Source organism: Pithys albifrons, chromosome 12 (assembly GCF_047495875.1).
Source record: "Pithys albifrons albifrons isolate INPA30051 chromosome 12, PitAlb_v1, whole genome shotgun sequence".
Classification (NCBI taxonomy): Eukaryota; Metazoa; Chordata; class Aves; order Passeriformes; family Thamnophilidae; genus Pithys; species Pithys albifrons.
In genome coordinates this window covers 14,267,428-14,285,926 of record NC_092469.1, presented here as the reverse complement: position 1 = coordinate 14,285,926, position 18,499 = coordinate 14,267,428, and the positions used below count along the sequence as shown (strand labels likewise).

The 18,499-nt window shown below is 45.6% G+C and overlaps 1 protein-coding gene across 1 annotated transcript in view; it reads left to right on the top strand.

The window, feature by feature from the left end:
* Positions 1–18,499, top strand: part of HYDIN (HYDIN axonemal central pair apparatus protein) — a 40,500-nt gene that overhangs the window by 14,342 nt on the left and 7,659 nt on the right. Inside the window, 7 exon segments of the mRNA XM_071567880.1 lie at positions 2,760–2,885; positions 4,524–4,643; positions 7,973–8,042; positions 8,045–8,100; positions 14,437–14,638; positions 17,648–17,702; positions 17,704–17,768. Coding sequence (XP_071423981.1) covers positions 2,760–2,885; positions 4,524–4,643; positions 7,973–8,042; positions 8,045–8,100; positions 14,437–14,638; positions 17,648–17,702; positions 17,704–17,768 — 694 coding nt within the window.

The window sequence follows — 18,499 nt, the reverse complement described above, 5'->3', positions numbered from 1 at the left end:
TGCCAGGAGAGCTGTGCCACCTAGAAAAGCAGTACACAAATATGCCCAGGGCTGAAGTACAATTCTTGATAATATCTCAGGTAACCCAGAGCTATGAGACCAGGGTGCCAAGCTGAAGAGCACTGAGGACATCCCAGATTCAGCCTCCTCCATTTTCCCTTTACTCCAGTATTGACAGCTAAGCTAGAAATCTCCACCATCACTGCAAGCTGCACAATTTCAGAACCCGTTTACCTCTCCAGACTTACCCTTAGACCAGGACTCTTGTTAAATCCTGCTGAGTATCACAGAGCTGTCTGTCGCAGGTTTGGCCCAGCTGTTGCCAACCTTGGACTGCCCCCTTTTTCCCTTCCAGAACTTTCCCAGCAAAGGAAAGAAAAAAAAAACCACTGAAAAGAAACGCAGTTACAATAGTTACTGAAGAAGCCATGAGTCAAACCATTACACTGTCTGAGGCAGGGAAGGTGGAGATGTCCCCCCACAGGACAGGGGTGGTGGGCTGGAGCTGTGCTGTGTTATGGCTGGTGTTTCATCCTGTCCCTGCAGGGAGATGGGGCTGATTTCTTAGTTCTGCTGCTTTCCCTCAGGTCTGGAAGGCTGATCCCTGTAGGCTTTAGGGAAGTGGAACTGTGGGGCTATGGCATAGCATCACTCCAGAGATAGAGGGAAGCTCCTGGGCTGGGATGGGGACATGGAGAGTGGAAACCCTCTGGAAATGAGCACTGTGGGCATGATGGACAGGCTTCATTTCAAGTGAAATGAAATTACAGTTAGAAAATTGGAACAAATAATCCAGTTATTCTCAAGACCCAGTAATAAATCATTGAAATCCAGATTAATGTATTATTCCCCTTTAGATTTCTCTCTTGAAAAATAGGTATTTCCAGCTTAATATCCTAGCTCTTGCTGCAGCATGTCGTGGTGTCCATAAGACAGTGCTGTGCTCTCATGTTTCATGTAAGAACAAAAGGAAACAACAGCCTGGTGGATTATGTGTATAGTGCTGTGGCTGTTTTTGAGAATAAAGGAATGAAGTTCCTAGGTTGTTTGCAGGATGTGGGTAAAGAAATGGTCATCTTTCCGTAGACAATGTCTTGCTGTGTAAATCAAGTCCACACACACAAAAAAATGAAAAGAAAGAAGCAGGAGGGAATATGATCTGAGATTTTACTTAAGGTCAGGATGCAAATAATTTTAGTTCAGAGCTGGTCTCCCAAGTCCGAGAAAATAAGAAGGGAGCAAATCTGTTTCTTGGTCTGGTTCACTAGAAAGGGAGGGGACATTATTTCTAATCCAAAATAGTCCTTAGTGTCGTTCATGATTGAGTTTTGTTGGTGCTTGAGACCCACTTTCTGGGATTGTCTTCTTTTCTTGCACACCCACTTTGTGTGACAGATATAGAGAGGTGGCTGTCAGGCTGGTGATTGGAGGAGCAATGGCTCTGTTTACCCATAGCTTCTTGTAGGATAAGGGTGCTGAAGAAGAATTGCCAGTAGAATAAAGTCTGAAGTGGCCCTGCTTTCCCATATGTTGAATTTCAATTTGACCTAATTGCTCATGTTCCTTTAATAGTTTAATGCTTTTATTTCTGTTGTTGTAACTTCTAATGCCTATAGGAAGCCTTGAATTTGGATGTTACTCAGTGAAAATTAGGGTCCTAATCCTCCATGGAGAAATGCTCTTGGGCAACGTGGTAATTTCATGCCTGGAAGGAGTCATATTTGTTGGATAATTTTTGTAACTTAACCAAATTAGTCTTGAGAAACTATAGTTCTTAATCAGAGTCTTGAACTCTCTGCTCCATTAATCAGAAACATCAGCTCCCTGCACAAAGTCTGGACACTTGGTTTGCAAGGCAGGGAAGTGCTCTGATTTAGTCAACACTCAGGGCAGCAGCATCCCCTGGGTTTGAGGTTGCTCATAATACACTGAGCCCTTAGTAGGGACAGACACAAAGCCATATCAGGTCAGCTGCACTTGCAAAGTGAAGCAGCCAAGTGATGTTCACTTTTCTTCTGAATTACATTCCTGAGAAGATTCTGAAGAGTAATAAAAAACAGTTTGGGTATTAATAGGGATTTAGTTAATAATTCCAGTAAATGGGGTTCCAAAGGTCATGGCAGGGGTTTGGGGGGAAGGTGAGAAATGCCAGCAGGCTCTGATGTGTTTTTGTTCCCTGGGCAGACTGGAGTTCACTTGACTGGAGATGACCCAGTGCTGAGGCTCTGCCAAGGAGATCTCTCTGTATTCTTTGGTGAAGGGGCCTGTGAGACCAGGCAGAGGGAAAACAAGTGCTAATTAATGAGAGAACTAAAACTTGGACCTATTCCTCTGCACCTCAGTCTTGGCACAACACTGCTTTCCTTGGACTCACCCAGCAATGAGATCCCCACACACTGTGGGTTCTGAGTGTTGTGCAAGGATGGAGTTGGGGGAGTTCTGATAACTCCTTCCCATTCTCTTAAAAGGTCATTGGCTTAATCCAGTGCAGCTAAAGAGAAAACAAATGCCAGAAGAGCAGAAATCCCCGAATATGTCACATCAAATAAGGAGAAGCTAATGGGACAGAGCCACGTGGTTAGAGCATGTGCATTCTGCTCTATATCATTAATTTACTGATGTTAAATATTTCAGCAGGTGACTTCCAGGACTGTCCTAGTGGCTGTGATCACAAATTATTCATCAGTGGCACTTGAACAAGAAAAGCCTTTCTGAACAAGGGCATTTCTGAGACTCTTGCTGAGTTTTTTGCCTTTTAGCTGACTCCCTCTGCCTTCCAGAAGGAGATGTCTCTCACCACCAAGCAGAGACTGGCCAGCACTTGGGAGATGAATCTGCTCTGGATTGTCCAGCTTCTAGACAGGAGTGAGACCTTCCATCACAAGGTAGCTTTTTCCTGCCCTTTTCCTTGCTGTTTGATGTGACATTTGAAGAGGGTGAGTGCCTGTGACAGGCTTGCCCCCAGCTTATCAAAATACCTCAGTGTCCAGGTCCTGTTGTTGTTTCAAACTGCTGGTGATGGAGTTCTTTCTGCTGGGGGAAAGGCAAAACATTTTCCCTTGGTGAGATGCTGCAGTCCTGACCTGTGCTAAGCCAACACAAATAACCTCTGCTGAAGCTCATGGGGTTTTCTGGAGTACAGTTGCCATTGCTAAAGCACAATACTGGGGGAAGGCTGGGGCAGGACACAGGGGCACGAGCTTGCCATTTTCCATTGTCCCACTGAAAAGCCACCTCTTGCTTTGGTGTGGTCACCCTTAAATACTTGGGGTCATAGGATTCCCTCCACAGTGGTAGTGTTGGCCTTTGAAGGCTGAGGGCTTGCTATAATTGCTCTGATTTAACAAAACCAATTGCATTAATGCTTTGGGTTGGAACAACGTGTGGGACCCTGAGAGGGTGTTATATTTTGCAGACTGCCAGATATACAGAGAACTTGCCCTGGGCAGTGGGAAGTGGATGTGCTTTATCTGGATCAATGTTTACTCAGAGCTGTGTTTAAAGCTGCTTTTCTTAGAGGACTGCTCAGTATAAAGCACAGTCCCAATGGGTTGATGACTGAGGTAGGCTGTTGAAATTGTCAGCAAGAGACCTGTAACAAACTGGTTAAGGATTGCCCTGGAGAGCACAGGAGGTTGGGAACACCTTAGACAAGTGCACAGATGTGCTGCAGCCTCTCACTTCAGCACAACTGTGGCTTCTGTGGAGATGCAGGAGAGCTGCCTGTGTGTTTTGAGTGGCAGCAGTGCAGCTGGAGAGCGAGACAAAGCAAGGGGTTTTCTCCAAGTAATGCCTGTGCTCTATAAGCATTTGCTGTTGTATCATTTCATATATGCCTCTGCAATGGTATTAAATAAAACAGCAGTAATAGATTACAAGAAAACAGCCATTTAAAACTCATGGAAAAAAGAGATACCAACTCCAGTCTTACTCAAGTTGCCCAGTACTGCTGAGAAAAGAGCTGAACTTTATAACTATCCAGCATTCACCTCATTTGTCTTTTTCCTAACTGCTGTGTTACTTTATTTTTGCTTTACCTCCTCTGGTCCTGTTCTCTTCTTACTGTTGTCTAAGCTCCAGATAAAAAGAGATATTTGGAGTTGTGTGGGACTCAGTGTCTCTGTCTCAGACTAAAGGTCATCCCAAAATTGTTTCCCATGGAGTCTGATGTAAATACTGGAGTTTCATTTGCTCCATGAGTGCTCAGTCAGGCACTGCCCCAGAGCTCTGTGACCCCATTAGCACAGCACTCTGCTGGAGGTAATTGCTGCTTGGCATTTTGGAGAAGGAAACCTGGAGAAATGCTTGCCAGAAGAGCTGCTCAGCTTGAGCCTGGTCTGTGTGGCCCAGCAGCTTTTCATCAGCTCAGGGCAGAGGTGGGTGAGCTGCTGTTCCCCCAGCGTGAGCTGGGCAGACATTACTCATTGAGAGCCTGCACTTCACTGGGGATCAGTGTAGGATTCTCATTCACAAATCTTCCTCCCAGCAGCTGAACCTCTCCCTGCTCTCTCTTGCCTCTGCAGTTCTCAGCAGTTGATCCAGACCAGACCTTGTTTCAGCCTTTCCCATCAGAGGTGGTATTTCAGAACTATGTCCCACACAAGGTCTATGAGGTGCCAGTGGTTCTGAGGAACATGGACAAGGTAAGTGCTGGGTTGTGGAGGTGTAACAGAGCTGGAAGAGGAGAGAGGTGTAATTTCTGTGTGGTACAGCAGAGCACGTGACCTGCTGCAGCACATCCAGAATGAAATGTCTCAGCACCTCTGTTTTACAAGATGATGGAAATCTACCCATGCTGGGGATTCTGCCCTGGTTTTGGCTGTGTGTTGGTGGTATCTAACCCAAAGGACCTTTTCTAGCCCCTTTCTTTGCTTTGAAAGCCCTGAATTGATGGGAATGTTGGGGGCTGCACAGTTTTTACCTGCTCTCATGATTTAACTTGAGTGTGCACCATGTCCTGTGGCTCCTTGGTTACTCTTGGTTCCTGGCAGGAATCTCTGCCTCTCTCAGCCTGTTTAGCTGCCTCTGTGCAACTCACACTCAAACATCAGGGATTTAGACTTTTCCACTTTATGCTGGAATTAGTTATAATTAGTGGCATTGGCACTGCAGGAAATGTGTTTTGAAACAGCCCTGGAATCAGACTGATTTAGCAGAAGCAGTGGGAGGCCTTTAGGTGCCACTTCAGGCTCCTGCTAAGCTTAATTCAGCTCTGCTCAGGTTTACCAAAGGCCATGTGCTGCTCTGCTTTCCCTTTGGAGAACTACAGTACATCCAGAGCAATGTGCTCCTGAAGGTCTCAATCTTCACTTGAACATATTGTGATTGTTTTGCGACTTCCCAAGAAAGTTGAGAAGGGGAAAGTTGAAAAATGTCAGCAATTGTGTTCTACTGTAAAAAGGAAAACTGAGACCTTTTGAATTTCAGTCAGGGGAACATTTTCTCAAATGAGGCTTGTGCCAAGAGCAAGCTGGTGGGAAGAGACAGAATGGAGGAAAGGAGCAGAGTTCAGTACTTTCTCCCAAAACATCTTCTTACACACAAAGGTGTCTCTTGATACATAACATTAAATGTTTTGGAAGTAGAAAAAGGCCAGAAAAAGAACAGTGTAATTAAAGATATTGTTCTGTAATGAAGAATAAGATATATACACAAGAAAAAGGCAGGATGGGAAGATGAAATTATGCACAGGAGCAGGTGAATTAACACCTTCTCCAAATCTACCTGATGAAGGAAACAAACAAGTGGGGGAAGAAAGGCTGTTGGACCATATTTCAGGTGGAGAAACAGCAAGAGAAGTCAAAGTATATACTGAGATGACAGGTTTTGACAGGGACATGGATGCAAATGGAAGACTTTGGCAAGGAAGGATGCAGATGTGGTCCTCAGTTATTCTTGAAGAGTAGTGCACTATTACTGGTCTGGCATTTATCTTGGGAGTATTGGACAAGTGCAGCATGGGTGTCCATGCCCAAGGGATGCCATTGGTGGGGTCCATGCTGACTCTGGGCACTTTGTTTTAGGTTTCCTCTTTGCTGATTCAAATGTGCCTCACTTTCCCTTTTCCTACTGCTCTTTTTCATTTCCACTGAGTCTTTTGGCTTCAGCTGCTTCAGTATCCATGTAGCTCTTCAAAATGTTTGTCTTTGCCGAGTACCAGCCATCAGACAAACAGTGGATTTGCTCTACTCGTGCTTCCTCAAGTGGAAAAGGACACTTACATTAACATTTCTGCCATTCCCAGTAAAAAAAAAAAAAGATTTTGTACAGCTGTATCTTGGGATTTGTATGACCTGTAAAGGGCTGTTGTTTTTTTTCCCCAAAGGAATTAATTTTGAAGCTAGTAAGACCTCAACCATTGGATAGTATGGTTGTAAAATAGGATCAGCTCTGAGGAAAATACGTGGCATATTTAACTGCACAAAGACAGAGATGATAATCCCAAGAGAAGTTATTGTATTCTAATTTTGTTGGGGTTTGGTAATGTCCTGGAGAAAAGCAACATTGTGCTCTGTCTCCAAGGCTTCTCCCCAGATTCCTCGATTCCTCTAAATCATACCGGCTTGGACTATGTGGTAGCCTGAGGTTGTCTGCTCCATAAAAATCCAACTAACAGCCAAGTGTATTCCAAATGGAGGCTCTGTAGTCATGGAAATTCAGAAATTCCAAATTGCTGCCAAATTGATTTTCTGTCTTCTGGCTGCTTCTCATCACTGTCTGAGATGTACTGGGTGGCTTTTGCTGAAGGTCTCAGCTGGATGTGTTCATCTTCCAAGGGTCCTGGTGACCAAAATGTTTTGCTGCAGAGTGAAATTGGCCTCTGAAACTCACTGCCCCAGGTGTTGCTGGAAACAGAGAGTGTTTGGAGAGTTCAGGACTGCCTTGGCCATGGGTTGTCAGGCTCAGATGGGTGGTGCAGAATGAACCTCCATTTTCTTTCCAAGTCTCATGTGAGTTTGTTTATCGGTGAAGCTGCCTGGCAGTCAGAATCGCCTGTTTTAGACTTTGTGAGATATGATTTGGTTGATATCTGTGTGCCAGAAGACGCCTGTTTGCTGTCCCTGTGCGTGTGTATCCCAGAGGGCAGGCACTGGCAGCAAAGGGTCCTGCAGGGCCTCCTGCATGGGGAGAGGAATGCTCGGCTTCCCTGCACTGGCAGCTGCCTGGCCAGATCACCAGGCAGCAAGAGCCCCTGGAGAGCCAAGATTGGCTTTTAATAATGAAACCACACTGTGAGTCAGTGCTGGTCATGTTTCTCCAGGCAGAAAACGCCTTTGAAGCTCATAATTGATAGGCACAGCCTGGGGTGTCATCTGGCGTTCCATCACTTTGGCAAGTTGATTGCTCTCATATTCCTCATGAACTTTTCCTGGTATTGTCTTGTGCGTCTCCCTTGATTCTTTATGGTCCATTTAAATTCTCTTCTCCATCTCCTTGTTTCGAGGGTTGTCTCCTTTTCTTCTTGTCTTCCTCCTGTTGCTCTTCAGGTTTCCTTTGAATCCCAGTAAGGCAACAGTGTCCAGTCTCCTTCTCTTGCTGGTCTGCCCATATGACTGTACCCCCACAGCTGGACTGACCCACTCAAACTCAGTCTGTTAGAGGGAATTTCTTCCTTCGCCAGGATAACATGTGCTGTTATGCCTTCAGGTAGCACATTGCCCTCTGGAACAGGGCTGCGTGATGGCAGGTCTTTCAGTTTGTTGAATATGCAGATGTTATGTGGTTCAGGTGTTCCATCTCCATGCTGCTGGTGCTTGACCTTCTTGGCACTTCCTTCCTAGCAGGAATTTCCCTCCAGTCTCTGGCCAGGGTGCTTTGCCCAGGCAGAAGGGATTCAAGTCCACCCTTGTGTATTACATGCTGAAAGTGCTTTGGAATTTAGTTAAGGAAGGATGTCACCACAGCATGGACAGGTCTCTTCTCCTCCTGTTTCCACAAGTGGGAAGATTGTTGTTCTCTCTCTTTTCTGCAGGTTCCTGGGCTGGTGAAGGTCACCTTGGAGAGCTGACCTTATTTTGGCCCCAGTGGTGTGTCCTGTAAGGTACCACTGTAAAGTCTTCTACTTTACACATCCTCTTCACCCCTGAGGAGAACAGGTGAGTCTGAGGAACATTATCTCTAAAGCCACTGTTTTTCTTGCACTCTGGTCACAGGCCACGCCATGCTGTGAGGTTGGCTCCAGGCTGTGGGCAGGCAAGTGGTGTTGCCAGTCACTGCAGCCAGGCTTGATGGGCTGTGCTTTCCCTCCAGGCACTTGCTTGAGTGTTCACAAGGGAAGATGCACATGGAACAGCAGGGAAATTACATGAAGGGGTATTGATAAGATGTTTTGCCATCTCTAGGCTTAATGGAAGGGGTTTATTTATGGAAAACACTAGAGAAACAGATAGATCAGAGAGCTTTTCTCTTTCCCATCTGGCAACCACTTCCTGCCTTGCCCCGGATGGAACCAAAGATGATGCTTTTTCACACCCTCTGTTCTACAGCCTTGCATCTCTGCTGTCCCTGAGGACGCTTGCCTGCCTGTGATTCAGCTGTGAGGCCAGGGGAGCGGATGTGCTGTGCACGTGGCAGGGAGCCAGCCTGGCACAGGCACATGGAGCTCTAGATGCTTTTAGTCAGGAGGAGGTTGTTGTGCTGCAGGTGACTTGGGCACCTGACTGGAAGAGCTCGTGTAGGGCAGGTACAACCTGCAGGCAGATGCTTTACTCCAGAGCTTGTGGGCAGTAACTGCTGTGGCTGGGTCTTCATGTGTGTTACTGTAGTTGCTCTGTCAGCTGGCACCTATTCTGTGCCAAACATGCCATGCTTTTCTTGAAGGTTTGAACATCAGTGCTGAGGCCGTGGCAAGTCTGATCTCAGTGCTGCGATGTGAGGGGTCAATGCTGTTATCTGGAGGCTTGTTAATACTAGAAGGATTTAGGATATGGTGTGGAAGGGAGGAAATAAAGAGAGGCAAATTGACTCTTTCCACCAGCATCCTGCTACCTCTTAGCACAGTTCTTTGCCTGACTTGTTTGGAGAGGCAAAGTTAGAGGGGAGCACTGAGCCATGGCCACAACTGTTTTCTCATCTTTCCTTTGCTGCTTATAGTTATTTTATTACTTTAACCTATCCTCAAACAGCATGGATATAGAAACCTAAAGAGAAAATGCCCTGTGTTCCCCAGCTCTCTGTTCCTTAGGAGGGACTGAGGAATTATTTAACATCATTAAAATGTAGACTAAAAATTATGCTGGCCTAGGGCCATTCTCTGTACTACCCAAGTGACACAAGAGCTTAATGTCACTGAGGTAGGCTTTGAAAAGTACACAGGTGCCTTTAAAATGTGATTTATAGTATGCATTAGTGTTCATTTTTGGGGTGGAAGAGGTAAATTGATGCCCATGAAGGGTAAAGTGCTGCTCTTGAACTTTAGAGAGGCAGAGCAACATGTGAACATCACCATAGATAGAGGGAGGGTGAGATAACCCACAAGAGCACTAATGCCCCATGCTTTGTCCCTTGCCTTGCCCTTGAACTGGTGAATGTACAGCACAGGGAGCTCTGCCAGTGAGAACTTCTCTGCGCAGCTTCAGCAACACCCCAGCAGTTTCTGCTGGGCTTTGGGCTCCTTGCAGAGGTTGTGCAGGGCATCAGGATAGGTTTGTGTGCTGCTCAGCAAGAAGCACGTGGGGATTTTTACTGCAGAATCAGAATTATGTACAAATTGAACATTTTGTCTTGTACTTGATGGAGCTGCGAGTCAGCGAAGTACCGAAGTGCTGCAGCTCAGCTAGAAATGCACCAATAGCACAGGCAGGAGGTGCAGAGCACCTTGAAAACCCCTTAGCAAAGAGGCAGGCATGGAGAAATGGTTCTGAAAATCCACCTGCATTGGGCTTGCATCCACTGGCATGCAGAATATCTCTGTTTCAGTTATGGAAGGCCTAGGAGTGCTGCTTTGAACCTCTGCATCTCAGCTGCTCCATGATCCACAGGGTACAAATCCCTGTCAGGGTTGTGGATGTTGCAGTTGGTTTATATAATTCTCTTGCTTTAAAACTGCTTTTCCCTGGGGTGAGTCTGACTTCAGCGGCGTCACGCCTGATTCAAGGCAGTAAAATTGTGACTGAGCCCTAAATAAAAGGACCATGTGAGTTGTTAGTGGCTGAAATGCCACGTGCCATGCTGCTCTTTCTGACAAATGAGCAGTTTCCTATCGTCTTGCAGTCACTTGGGAATGTGCCACACGGTTGGACTGTCAGAAAGTAAATGAATAGCTGATGTGTCTCTTTGTTTATTGGCACTTGCATTATAAATATAAAATGCTAATGTTTCTGCTGGGCAACATTTCCAATTAGTTCCTCTTTCTGCTTCTGATTTACGTGTTCCTGTTCTATGGCTCCAGTTGCCCGGTGTGGGTCTTCTCATGCCACCCTGTGTTCCTGGGTGTCCTTGCATTGTGGTCTGACAGCTTCTGCCTAATTGGGAACCATTATGGAACTGACTGGCAAATACCCAACAGACAGGAATATTTACATTTGAGTGTCCTTCAGGCTTATTAATAGATTATCTGAAAGGAAGCAGGAAGCATATAAAATCATCACAGCTTATTCTGTTCTGTCCTCTTGTTCTTTTCACTGTAGCAAGACAATATTTTCAGGCAATACAAGCTCAGGCTGTAAGGTTTGCAAAATTCATTCCTGATGTTCAGTGCAGACTGAATTACTGCTCACTGATTAATAGGAAAGATGACAGGACGATGAGTTACTGCATTACTGAAATTAACTCCTTTAAAGTTCAGTCCAGCCCTGTTAGATGTTTTGTAGCACACAGAAGTTATCCCAAACAGACCTTTAAAATGACTCTTGCAGGGACAAAAGGGACAGAGGATGGAGGCAAATTGCCCTGTGCAGAATGAACCTGGAACACAGTGACTGATTTCAAAGACTCCTGTGGATTGGTAGCTGAGGGGGCAGGAGCAGGGATACCCTTTCTCCTGTGGAATTCTCCTCATTCTCCAGTCTCTCCTGTCTTTTAATGGCCATTATTTTCCAGCCTTTAAATCATGGTTTCAGCAGGGAGCTTTTCCTGCTTGACTTACCATGTTACATCATGCCACAAGAATCTTTTCATTAGAAGTTGTCTGCTGCAGGGAAATCAGTGAAGGATTTAGGATTGGTTATGCAGGAAAACTGACATCTGAGTCTGGTGTACTGGGCAGGCATTAAGGTTGATGTCACTGTGACAGCAATTAATTCTGGCCTGAGTCTGCAAAGAGCCTGAAAGCAGTGCTGGGTTAATGGTTAGACCTGATGAACTTGAAGGTTTTATCCAACCAAAACCATTCTATGATTGTACAAAATAACATTTGAGAAAAGCAGTTGGTTTAGTTTCAGTGGATACTAATTCAAATGCTAGGGGTGATATTTGGGAGGCCAGAGCTTGTAACTTACTGTTTATCACAGGGGAACAAGAACAAAGGAACCATCCTATAATCATCTGTATTTTCCTTGAATTTGAGAGAGGGGTTGTTTGAAGGCAAAAGTCGTATTTGCATGAAAATGTATAGCCTAAAGCTGCTTCTAAATAATCTTTAAAGCAGAGAAGTGATGCACCTTCTTGCTAACTGAGCCGTTCCTATTTAGAAATCTGGTTTTAAAGTCTGCTTAGGATTTGCAGTTGGAAAGTCAAGTAAGATTTTAAACTAGTTTCAGCTGTACCCTTGGGTTTTGTCACAGAGTTAGTGCCCTCATAACACAGGGCAGTGCTGCAGTGGAGAATTTGCAACCCTCTTCCCCCAAGAGAGCACAATTCAGCTTTATAAAGCTGAAGGGACCAGGGGTTCACAGCAGCATGGACAGTCAACTTCTGCCTAGCACACCCCTCTGTCCTTGGTTTCCCCATTTGGTCTGACATTGCATTCACTTTGGTGTAAGGTCCTGCCTTGGGGGGGTCATAGTGTGTCTGAAGGGTCAGTGCACTCTGGAGGGCTTTGGGTCAAGCCTTCCCCACATTGCAGCCTTCTAGAGCAAAGGGGCTCAGCACACAACGTGGATGGGTGTGAATGGTGAGAGGCAGAGCTCTCTCTTGTTGTCATGGTTGTCTCTGTGAGGCCAAATCCTCGTTGCTCTCACCTTGCCTCTGCAGACACAGAGAAGTCCCTTTCCCTGAGCTGTGCAGGCAGTCCCAGTGCACCCACTGACAGTGGAGCTGGGAACAGCTGCCTGTGCTGGATTTTGGAGGGATTTATTCCTTGGGCTCTTATTTACATTCTTCTTGATGCCCTCACACCTCAGCAATGACAATGACTTGGAAATTTCCTTTTACTTCCCTCAAATACCTCCAGCTGTTGAAGTTTCTTTTCTCTTTATCCCTCTGCTGATCTGAACTCTTTGCATCCTCCTCTGTCTACCTGGCATCTGGAAGGAAGAGATAAGTGAATATAGCATGCCAAGGCTTAATAAGAACAGCAGCCTTCAATTGGATTTACAATGCCTTTGTTACAGTGGTGTGGCCAAAATAACAACAAAAAAAAGGTAAATAGCATTCTTCATTTGCTAATGCAGTTTCTGAGGATCTGAGGAGTCTGGGACGTGAAGTGCCCAGATAATAGGTGCTTTAAATTCCCATGGGCTGCCCGTAGCTTTTATTTTAGAGGGCTTAGGCTGCAAGATTGAGTGCAAAATTGCTAATTCAGAAAGACTTGCTGAAGATGAAACGCTCTCCTGAAATGTGATCTTCAATTCTGTAGGTCATTTGCTGCAGTTCCCTTCCTGGTTTTTTACCTTCCAAATAGGAGAAGCAAAAGCCCTTCTGCAATTTCCAGTGTGAATATTTGAGATGCTTAGAGAAAAAAAGATCCTTCTTTATTCTTTCATCATCTTGGATGTGACAGCAGCTGTTAGGGTGACCTTAGGTCCCAGCTGAGCAGGTAGTTGGTAGGCACTGGGTGTTAGCTGTTGGGCTAAAGCAGTAGCTGTGTGCCTGTGCCTTGTCTGGCAGCCATAGGACCCTCCCAGGCTTGGAGAGGATGAGTGTGGAAGGAGGAGGTCACAGCCATGGAAGAATCTGAATTGGTTTTGGTTAAAGGAGTTTGCTTTAACCAAATGTGTGCAATTCCTAAATCAAATTGTCTGCTTGCTGCTTCAACAATGATAAAAATATCAAACGAGTTAAAAGCACTGAGGAAAAAAGATCAGGCCAGCCAGTGAGTGATAAGAGACAGAGCTTTTATCAACTTATCAATACAGGAGCTGCTGGAGGCAAGGGCTCCTGGCCCTGCTGCAGCAGCTTTACCACAGATTTCAGCAGGGGCAAGGTGATACTTCCAGCACAGCAATGCCACACCTTACCTCTGGAGACTGAGCTGCCCATCCCTACAGAAAAATGGTTTTGGTGATTTGATTCAGCTTCCTACTGCTAAATGCCAGAGAGCTGGAGGGGAGGCAGTCTGGCTCCTTCCTGAACGAGCCAATGACTGGGAATAGCAGGGTTTAGTTTGCTCTGGTAGGATGGAATGTCTGAGGGTTTCCCATTTGCAGCTCCTGATCCCACCCTTGTCCAGGTAGGCACCAAGTCACTTCTAGAGACCTTGGAAGAAAAAGATGATTAAGACCTTGGAGCAGACAGGGAGCAAAGTTATCAGCTCTGTCCTCTGATGCCACAGTGAAATATAAAGTGAGACTGAGATTCTGCCACAGGAGGAACCCTCTGTAAGTCTTGGGCAGAGCTGGAATAGGCTGCTGAGGGCAGGACTGGAATTTGTAGTGATTTAAGTATTTGTCAGATATCTGGAAAGAATAGTTTGGGGTTATGGCTGAGTCAGTTCTGTGGGGGGAGATGGATCAGATGGTTTTTTAAGGATGCATATCCCCAGACTTGTCCCTGTGATGCTGTGGGAAGGGTGGGTAGTACACATGAACCCCACACTCACCTGGCATTGAAGCAGTTATTGTATCCACCTTGGTAAGTGTTTCAGCAGAGATGGGCTGTTGATTGTGCATGTGGCAGAGTCCTTTTGAAAATGTACCTGAGCATCCCCTGCCAAGCTCCACCAGCATTGCTGTGTTGCTGGGACTGGAGTTAGTGCTGTGACACAACTGGGCTCTTAGTGGTGCCTTTAATAGTCTGCAGTGGTGGTCAAAGCAGGTTCTGCTATTGCTGCAATCTGCTACCTGAAATTAATCTATTTTGGTTCCTCAGAATCAAAGTATCAGATAATTTTGTCACATTCTGCCAGTGTGCTGTGAAAGCAGGTGAATCAATAGGGTTATTTCTTCTTTGCAGGTTAACAGGCCTGTCCAAGTCATCCTCCTGGAATGGAAGGTCATTGCAGTACAAAGTACTATTAATTATTGAATGCTATTGTCAGGGGCATAGAAAACAGCATTTTTTTACTGCCATGGGGATGGCACTAAATGCCTTGTGCTGAGACTGTTCCTCTTCCTACAGGATTATTTCCACCAGCTCCTCTGCATCACCAATAGAGAAAAATTCATTGTGCTGATCCAGGCTATTGATGAACAGTCTGCCTTGGACTTCCCTGACCAGCTGGACTTCTCTATCTGTCCAGTCAAGTACAGCACCCAGAAGACTCTGCTCATTCATAACCTTGGTAACTGGGAACCTTGTTACCAAATCATCACCCAGAGACAAAGTAGTTCATCTCTCTTTGTCCAAAATACTTCTAGTGTTGCAAGCAGGATGCAATCTTTGAGCTTTCTCACAGTTTTCCTGGGGAGTGCTGGGGCACATTAGTAGCTGGCTTGCACCCTCCTGAAATGGTTACCTGTCACTGTCAGCCAAATGGGCCCATTCTGTGGGAGGCCACAAGCACGTGGCATTCCAGGGGTCCCCTCATCAGATGCCCAACATGAGCTGTGTTGTGAACAGCCTGTGCTGTTCCTGTTAGCCAAAGCTGATCTAATTTCTCTTGTCAGCTGAGGGCATCAGTCATCTCTTGTGTTTCATGATGAACCTTCGAAAGTCAGTTTAAAATTTCAAACAGATTATTTAAATCTTTGAATCAAAGCAGCATTTTATTCTAATTACGTCACTCCCACTTTCATTCATATTTCTTTTTAAATACTCTGAAGTTTCTGTGGTTTTGCTCTTTTTAATTTTTTTTTTTTGTGTTAAATGTTCATCTGAATGTCATCATGATTTCTTCACTGGGAGCTTTCTTAAAGGTTGAGCTCCTCTAATGCCTGTCGATCTACCCATCTGCCCATAGGTATATGCATGGGTATATAGGAAATATGAGAAATTTGGGATATATGCAAAAAGCAATGGGGCTGGTTTAGAAGATAAAATCATAGAATAGCTTTTGTTGGGTGAGACCTCTGGAGATCATCTGTGTTTGTGGAGCAAACTCACTGCTCAAAGCAAGACCAGTGTCTGGGGCTTGCAAGGTGCCTTTGGGAGATCTGGACCGTGAAGGTTTAGATGTCATAGAAGAAACCAAACACACAAAAGGACATAGCTAAAAAGCAGAAGAAAACAAGCTATTAAAAACCCCTCCAAACCTTATCTTTTCTGCCTGTTGGAAGCAGTAGTGATTAATTGAAAGGGTAGATCTAACAGGATGGGAATTATCTTAAGGAACAGCTCGCAACTAATGGATAAAAGACCAAAGTTTAGCCTGCCAACTCCATCTCTTGGCAGTGGGTTTTGTTTGGCTATTACAGTGTGTCAGGGATGTCTCCCTCACAGCTCTTATCTGTGGGCTCAGGGAACAGCTTAGTGATGTTGGCTGAAATTCAGAGCAGTTAACTTTAACCATGGAGTTTGTGTCTTTGGGTCTTGGAGAACTAGGTCTATGTGAGGGATGATGAGCTCCTGGTACAGCGGTAGGAGAGCTGTCTGGTGGGTACAGCTTGGGGTGGGGATGTAGGAGGTGCAGGGGCTGATTTCCACTCAGTTTCTCAGTCCCAAAAACTGAGTCCTGAACTTGGCTGGATCCTCTTCTTCTGATAATTTGAAGTTTATCTTCTTTCTGAGGCAACCCCTAAAGTCACCTTCAGGAGTGTTATTCCCATCCAATGATCTGTGGGCAGGAGTATGTAGACAAGGGGCAGGAGTAGGAAGGGAACAAGATGGGAAGCAGTGCTGAAGTGTTGGCAGGGATTCCCCTTAACTAGTAGTTTCTCTGTTCTGGCAAAAAATAGGAAAGAAAACTCTGTGCTTTTCGTACACCAGGCATTGATCCTCCCAAGCCCCAGCAGAGCCCTGCAGCAGTCCTGGCAGCAGAACTGGGGCAGATGCAGGAGCATGAAGAGTAGTCCAGCTCTGGGGCTGGTGGGACCTTGTCTTTCCTCCTCTCTCTCTCTCTCCAAAGTCTCAGGACCAGCACATAAACATTCCTGGCCCAAGACTTCTCCAGTAGCGATATTCTCACTAGTGGCAATGGGCACAGGTCAGGCCCCTAATTGCAGCAATAGCTCTTTAATGAGCAGAAACTGCAGCAATTTCATCAGCTGTCACTACTGACATGAACAAAGTTCAGCTTGCTCACTGCTCCAGTTGTTCTCATTATTTCTCTGTGTGTTGCATCCTCTAATCATCATCAAACTCCCCAGAACATGTTTAAGGTGAAAAATTGACCACCAGCAAAGAACTAAGACCAAGAACTTTTTGTTTTCTCAGTGAGGCTGTGCAAGAGCACAAAGCCCAACAGCCGCTGGGCAGAAGCTGTTTTGGCTGAGCTATCCCTAAGCATTAAAGCGCTGAGTTTTGTGTCTGCCAGCCAAGAGCTGTTTACCTGGCGACAAATCCTAATTGCTCCTGCTAAAGCCAAAGTGCACCAACACATTTTCATAAATATTTCCAACACGTTGTACAGAGATTGTCTGGTGGGCCAAGCAGTTACCAGCCTGGATGATGACCCAGAGTCCCAGACTGCATCGCTGGTGAATACACAGAAACCTGCTATTCAGCTCCCTCGATGTGCTCCTGTTAATGGCATTTCATTTAGCTGGGATTGAGTCCTTCAGGCTGTAAATGGGATCCTCCTTTTGGGTCTTGTTTCCATGTCACTGTATTGTTCTAATCTGCATTTGTGCTCATTCAGAGTTTGATTGCTCCTTTTCTTAGAGCAACTTTCATTGAAATGCTGATAGACTATACCCTTTCTTAGGCTAGAACAGGATGTTTTCAAGGTAAAAAAACTCCAAACAACCACACTGCAAATTAAACAATAATTATTCTTTGCTCTTCAAGGCTTTTACTCTCCCTATCCAATTCCTAGGCTGTAATCTCATGGGACATGTAGTGCCCTAACATTTCTATCTCTTAAGGTGAGGTTTATAGGTGGCAGGAAAAGAGAGACTCCTGAGGCAGTGAGTGTCAAGTTGTGCATGCATACAGCTCTTAACCCTTCGTGTGCCCTCACTGATGGGACTGCTGGCAGTCAGACACTTGAGTCTCACTGCAGATAACTGGATGAGGGGAGTATGGGGGAGATGAGCTCATTTTATCCTACAGGATCTTCTGAGGGCTGGACCTCCTCAGAAGTGAGTCAGTAGCTGTTTCTGACCCTTTGTGTTCTGTCTTCTGCTGACTGGTTGGTTCTTTCCTTCCTTACACAAGTGAGCTGAAGTGGACTGCAAAGGGAATATAATCCCTAAATTTCCCCCAAGGACCCTGATGTCTCTTGGTGTCCCAACCCTTTCTCTCATTCCGGCCATGGGAACTCTCAGCATTGGCGACACCAAGCAAGTGACTGGAATTTCACCCTCTGCAGGCCGGTGATCATTTTGCATCCCCAGCAGTGCACTATGACACAGGTGAGTGCTGGGCACTGCACAGTGCACTCTCTGCATCCTTCAAAGCAGAGCCCTTTCTAAACAGAATAATGTTTAACTTGCTTTGCAAACTGCTTGTGGAACAATTTCTTTCAAAGCCTCTGCGTGTTTCAGTGCTTGGAAGTGAGCAGACAAGGATGAGAAACTAGAGAACTGGGTGTGCTTGACTGGCAGCAGGGGAAACAAAGCTTGTGTGTCTTGGCCATGCTGGTAAGCTGTAGTGGAGGCAAGTGGGCTGAAGGGAATTTTGAGCTGTATTAGTGACCGTTCAGCTGCTCAGAACAGCACAGGGTTGCCAGCTGAATATAAATGTGTCACGAGGCTGCTCTTTCTTTGGGTAAAACTGATGCTGGGCTTGGCTGAATCAGCTTACTTCAGTACACAAGACTGTGCAAGGGCTTGGTGGCATGTTAGTGGTCACCGTACACATGCAGGGAGCTCCTTAAATCCCAGCCCTGACTGATCATTGCTGGTTGAAACTGAACAAGGAACTGTGGCATGGATGCACCAGCAACTGTCAACATCTCAGCTACCCACAAGGGTAAATCATCTGAGAAAACCACTGCCTTGCTCTGATCCTCATCTGTGCTTTTGTGTAGACTTTGCAGAAAACAACCACCTTTGCATAGCTCTGTTCTTTTTCCTTAAGAGCCCTTTTCCACCAAGGATTGTCATCTGTCTGGCAAGGCTGGCATTGCAATCAGAGGCTTCCA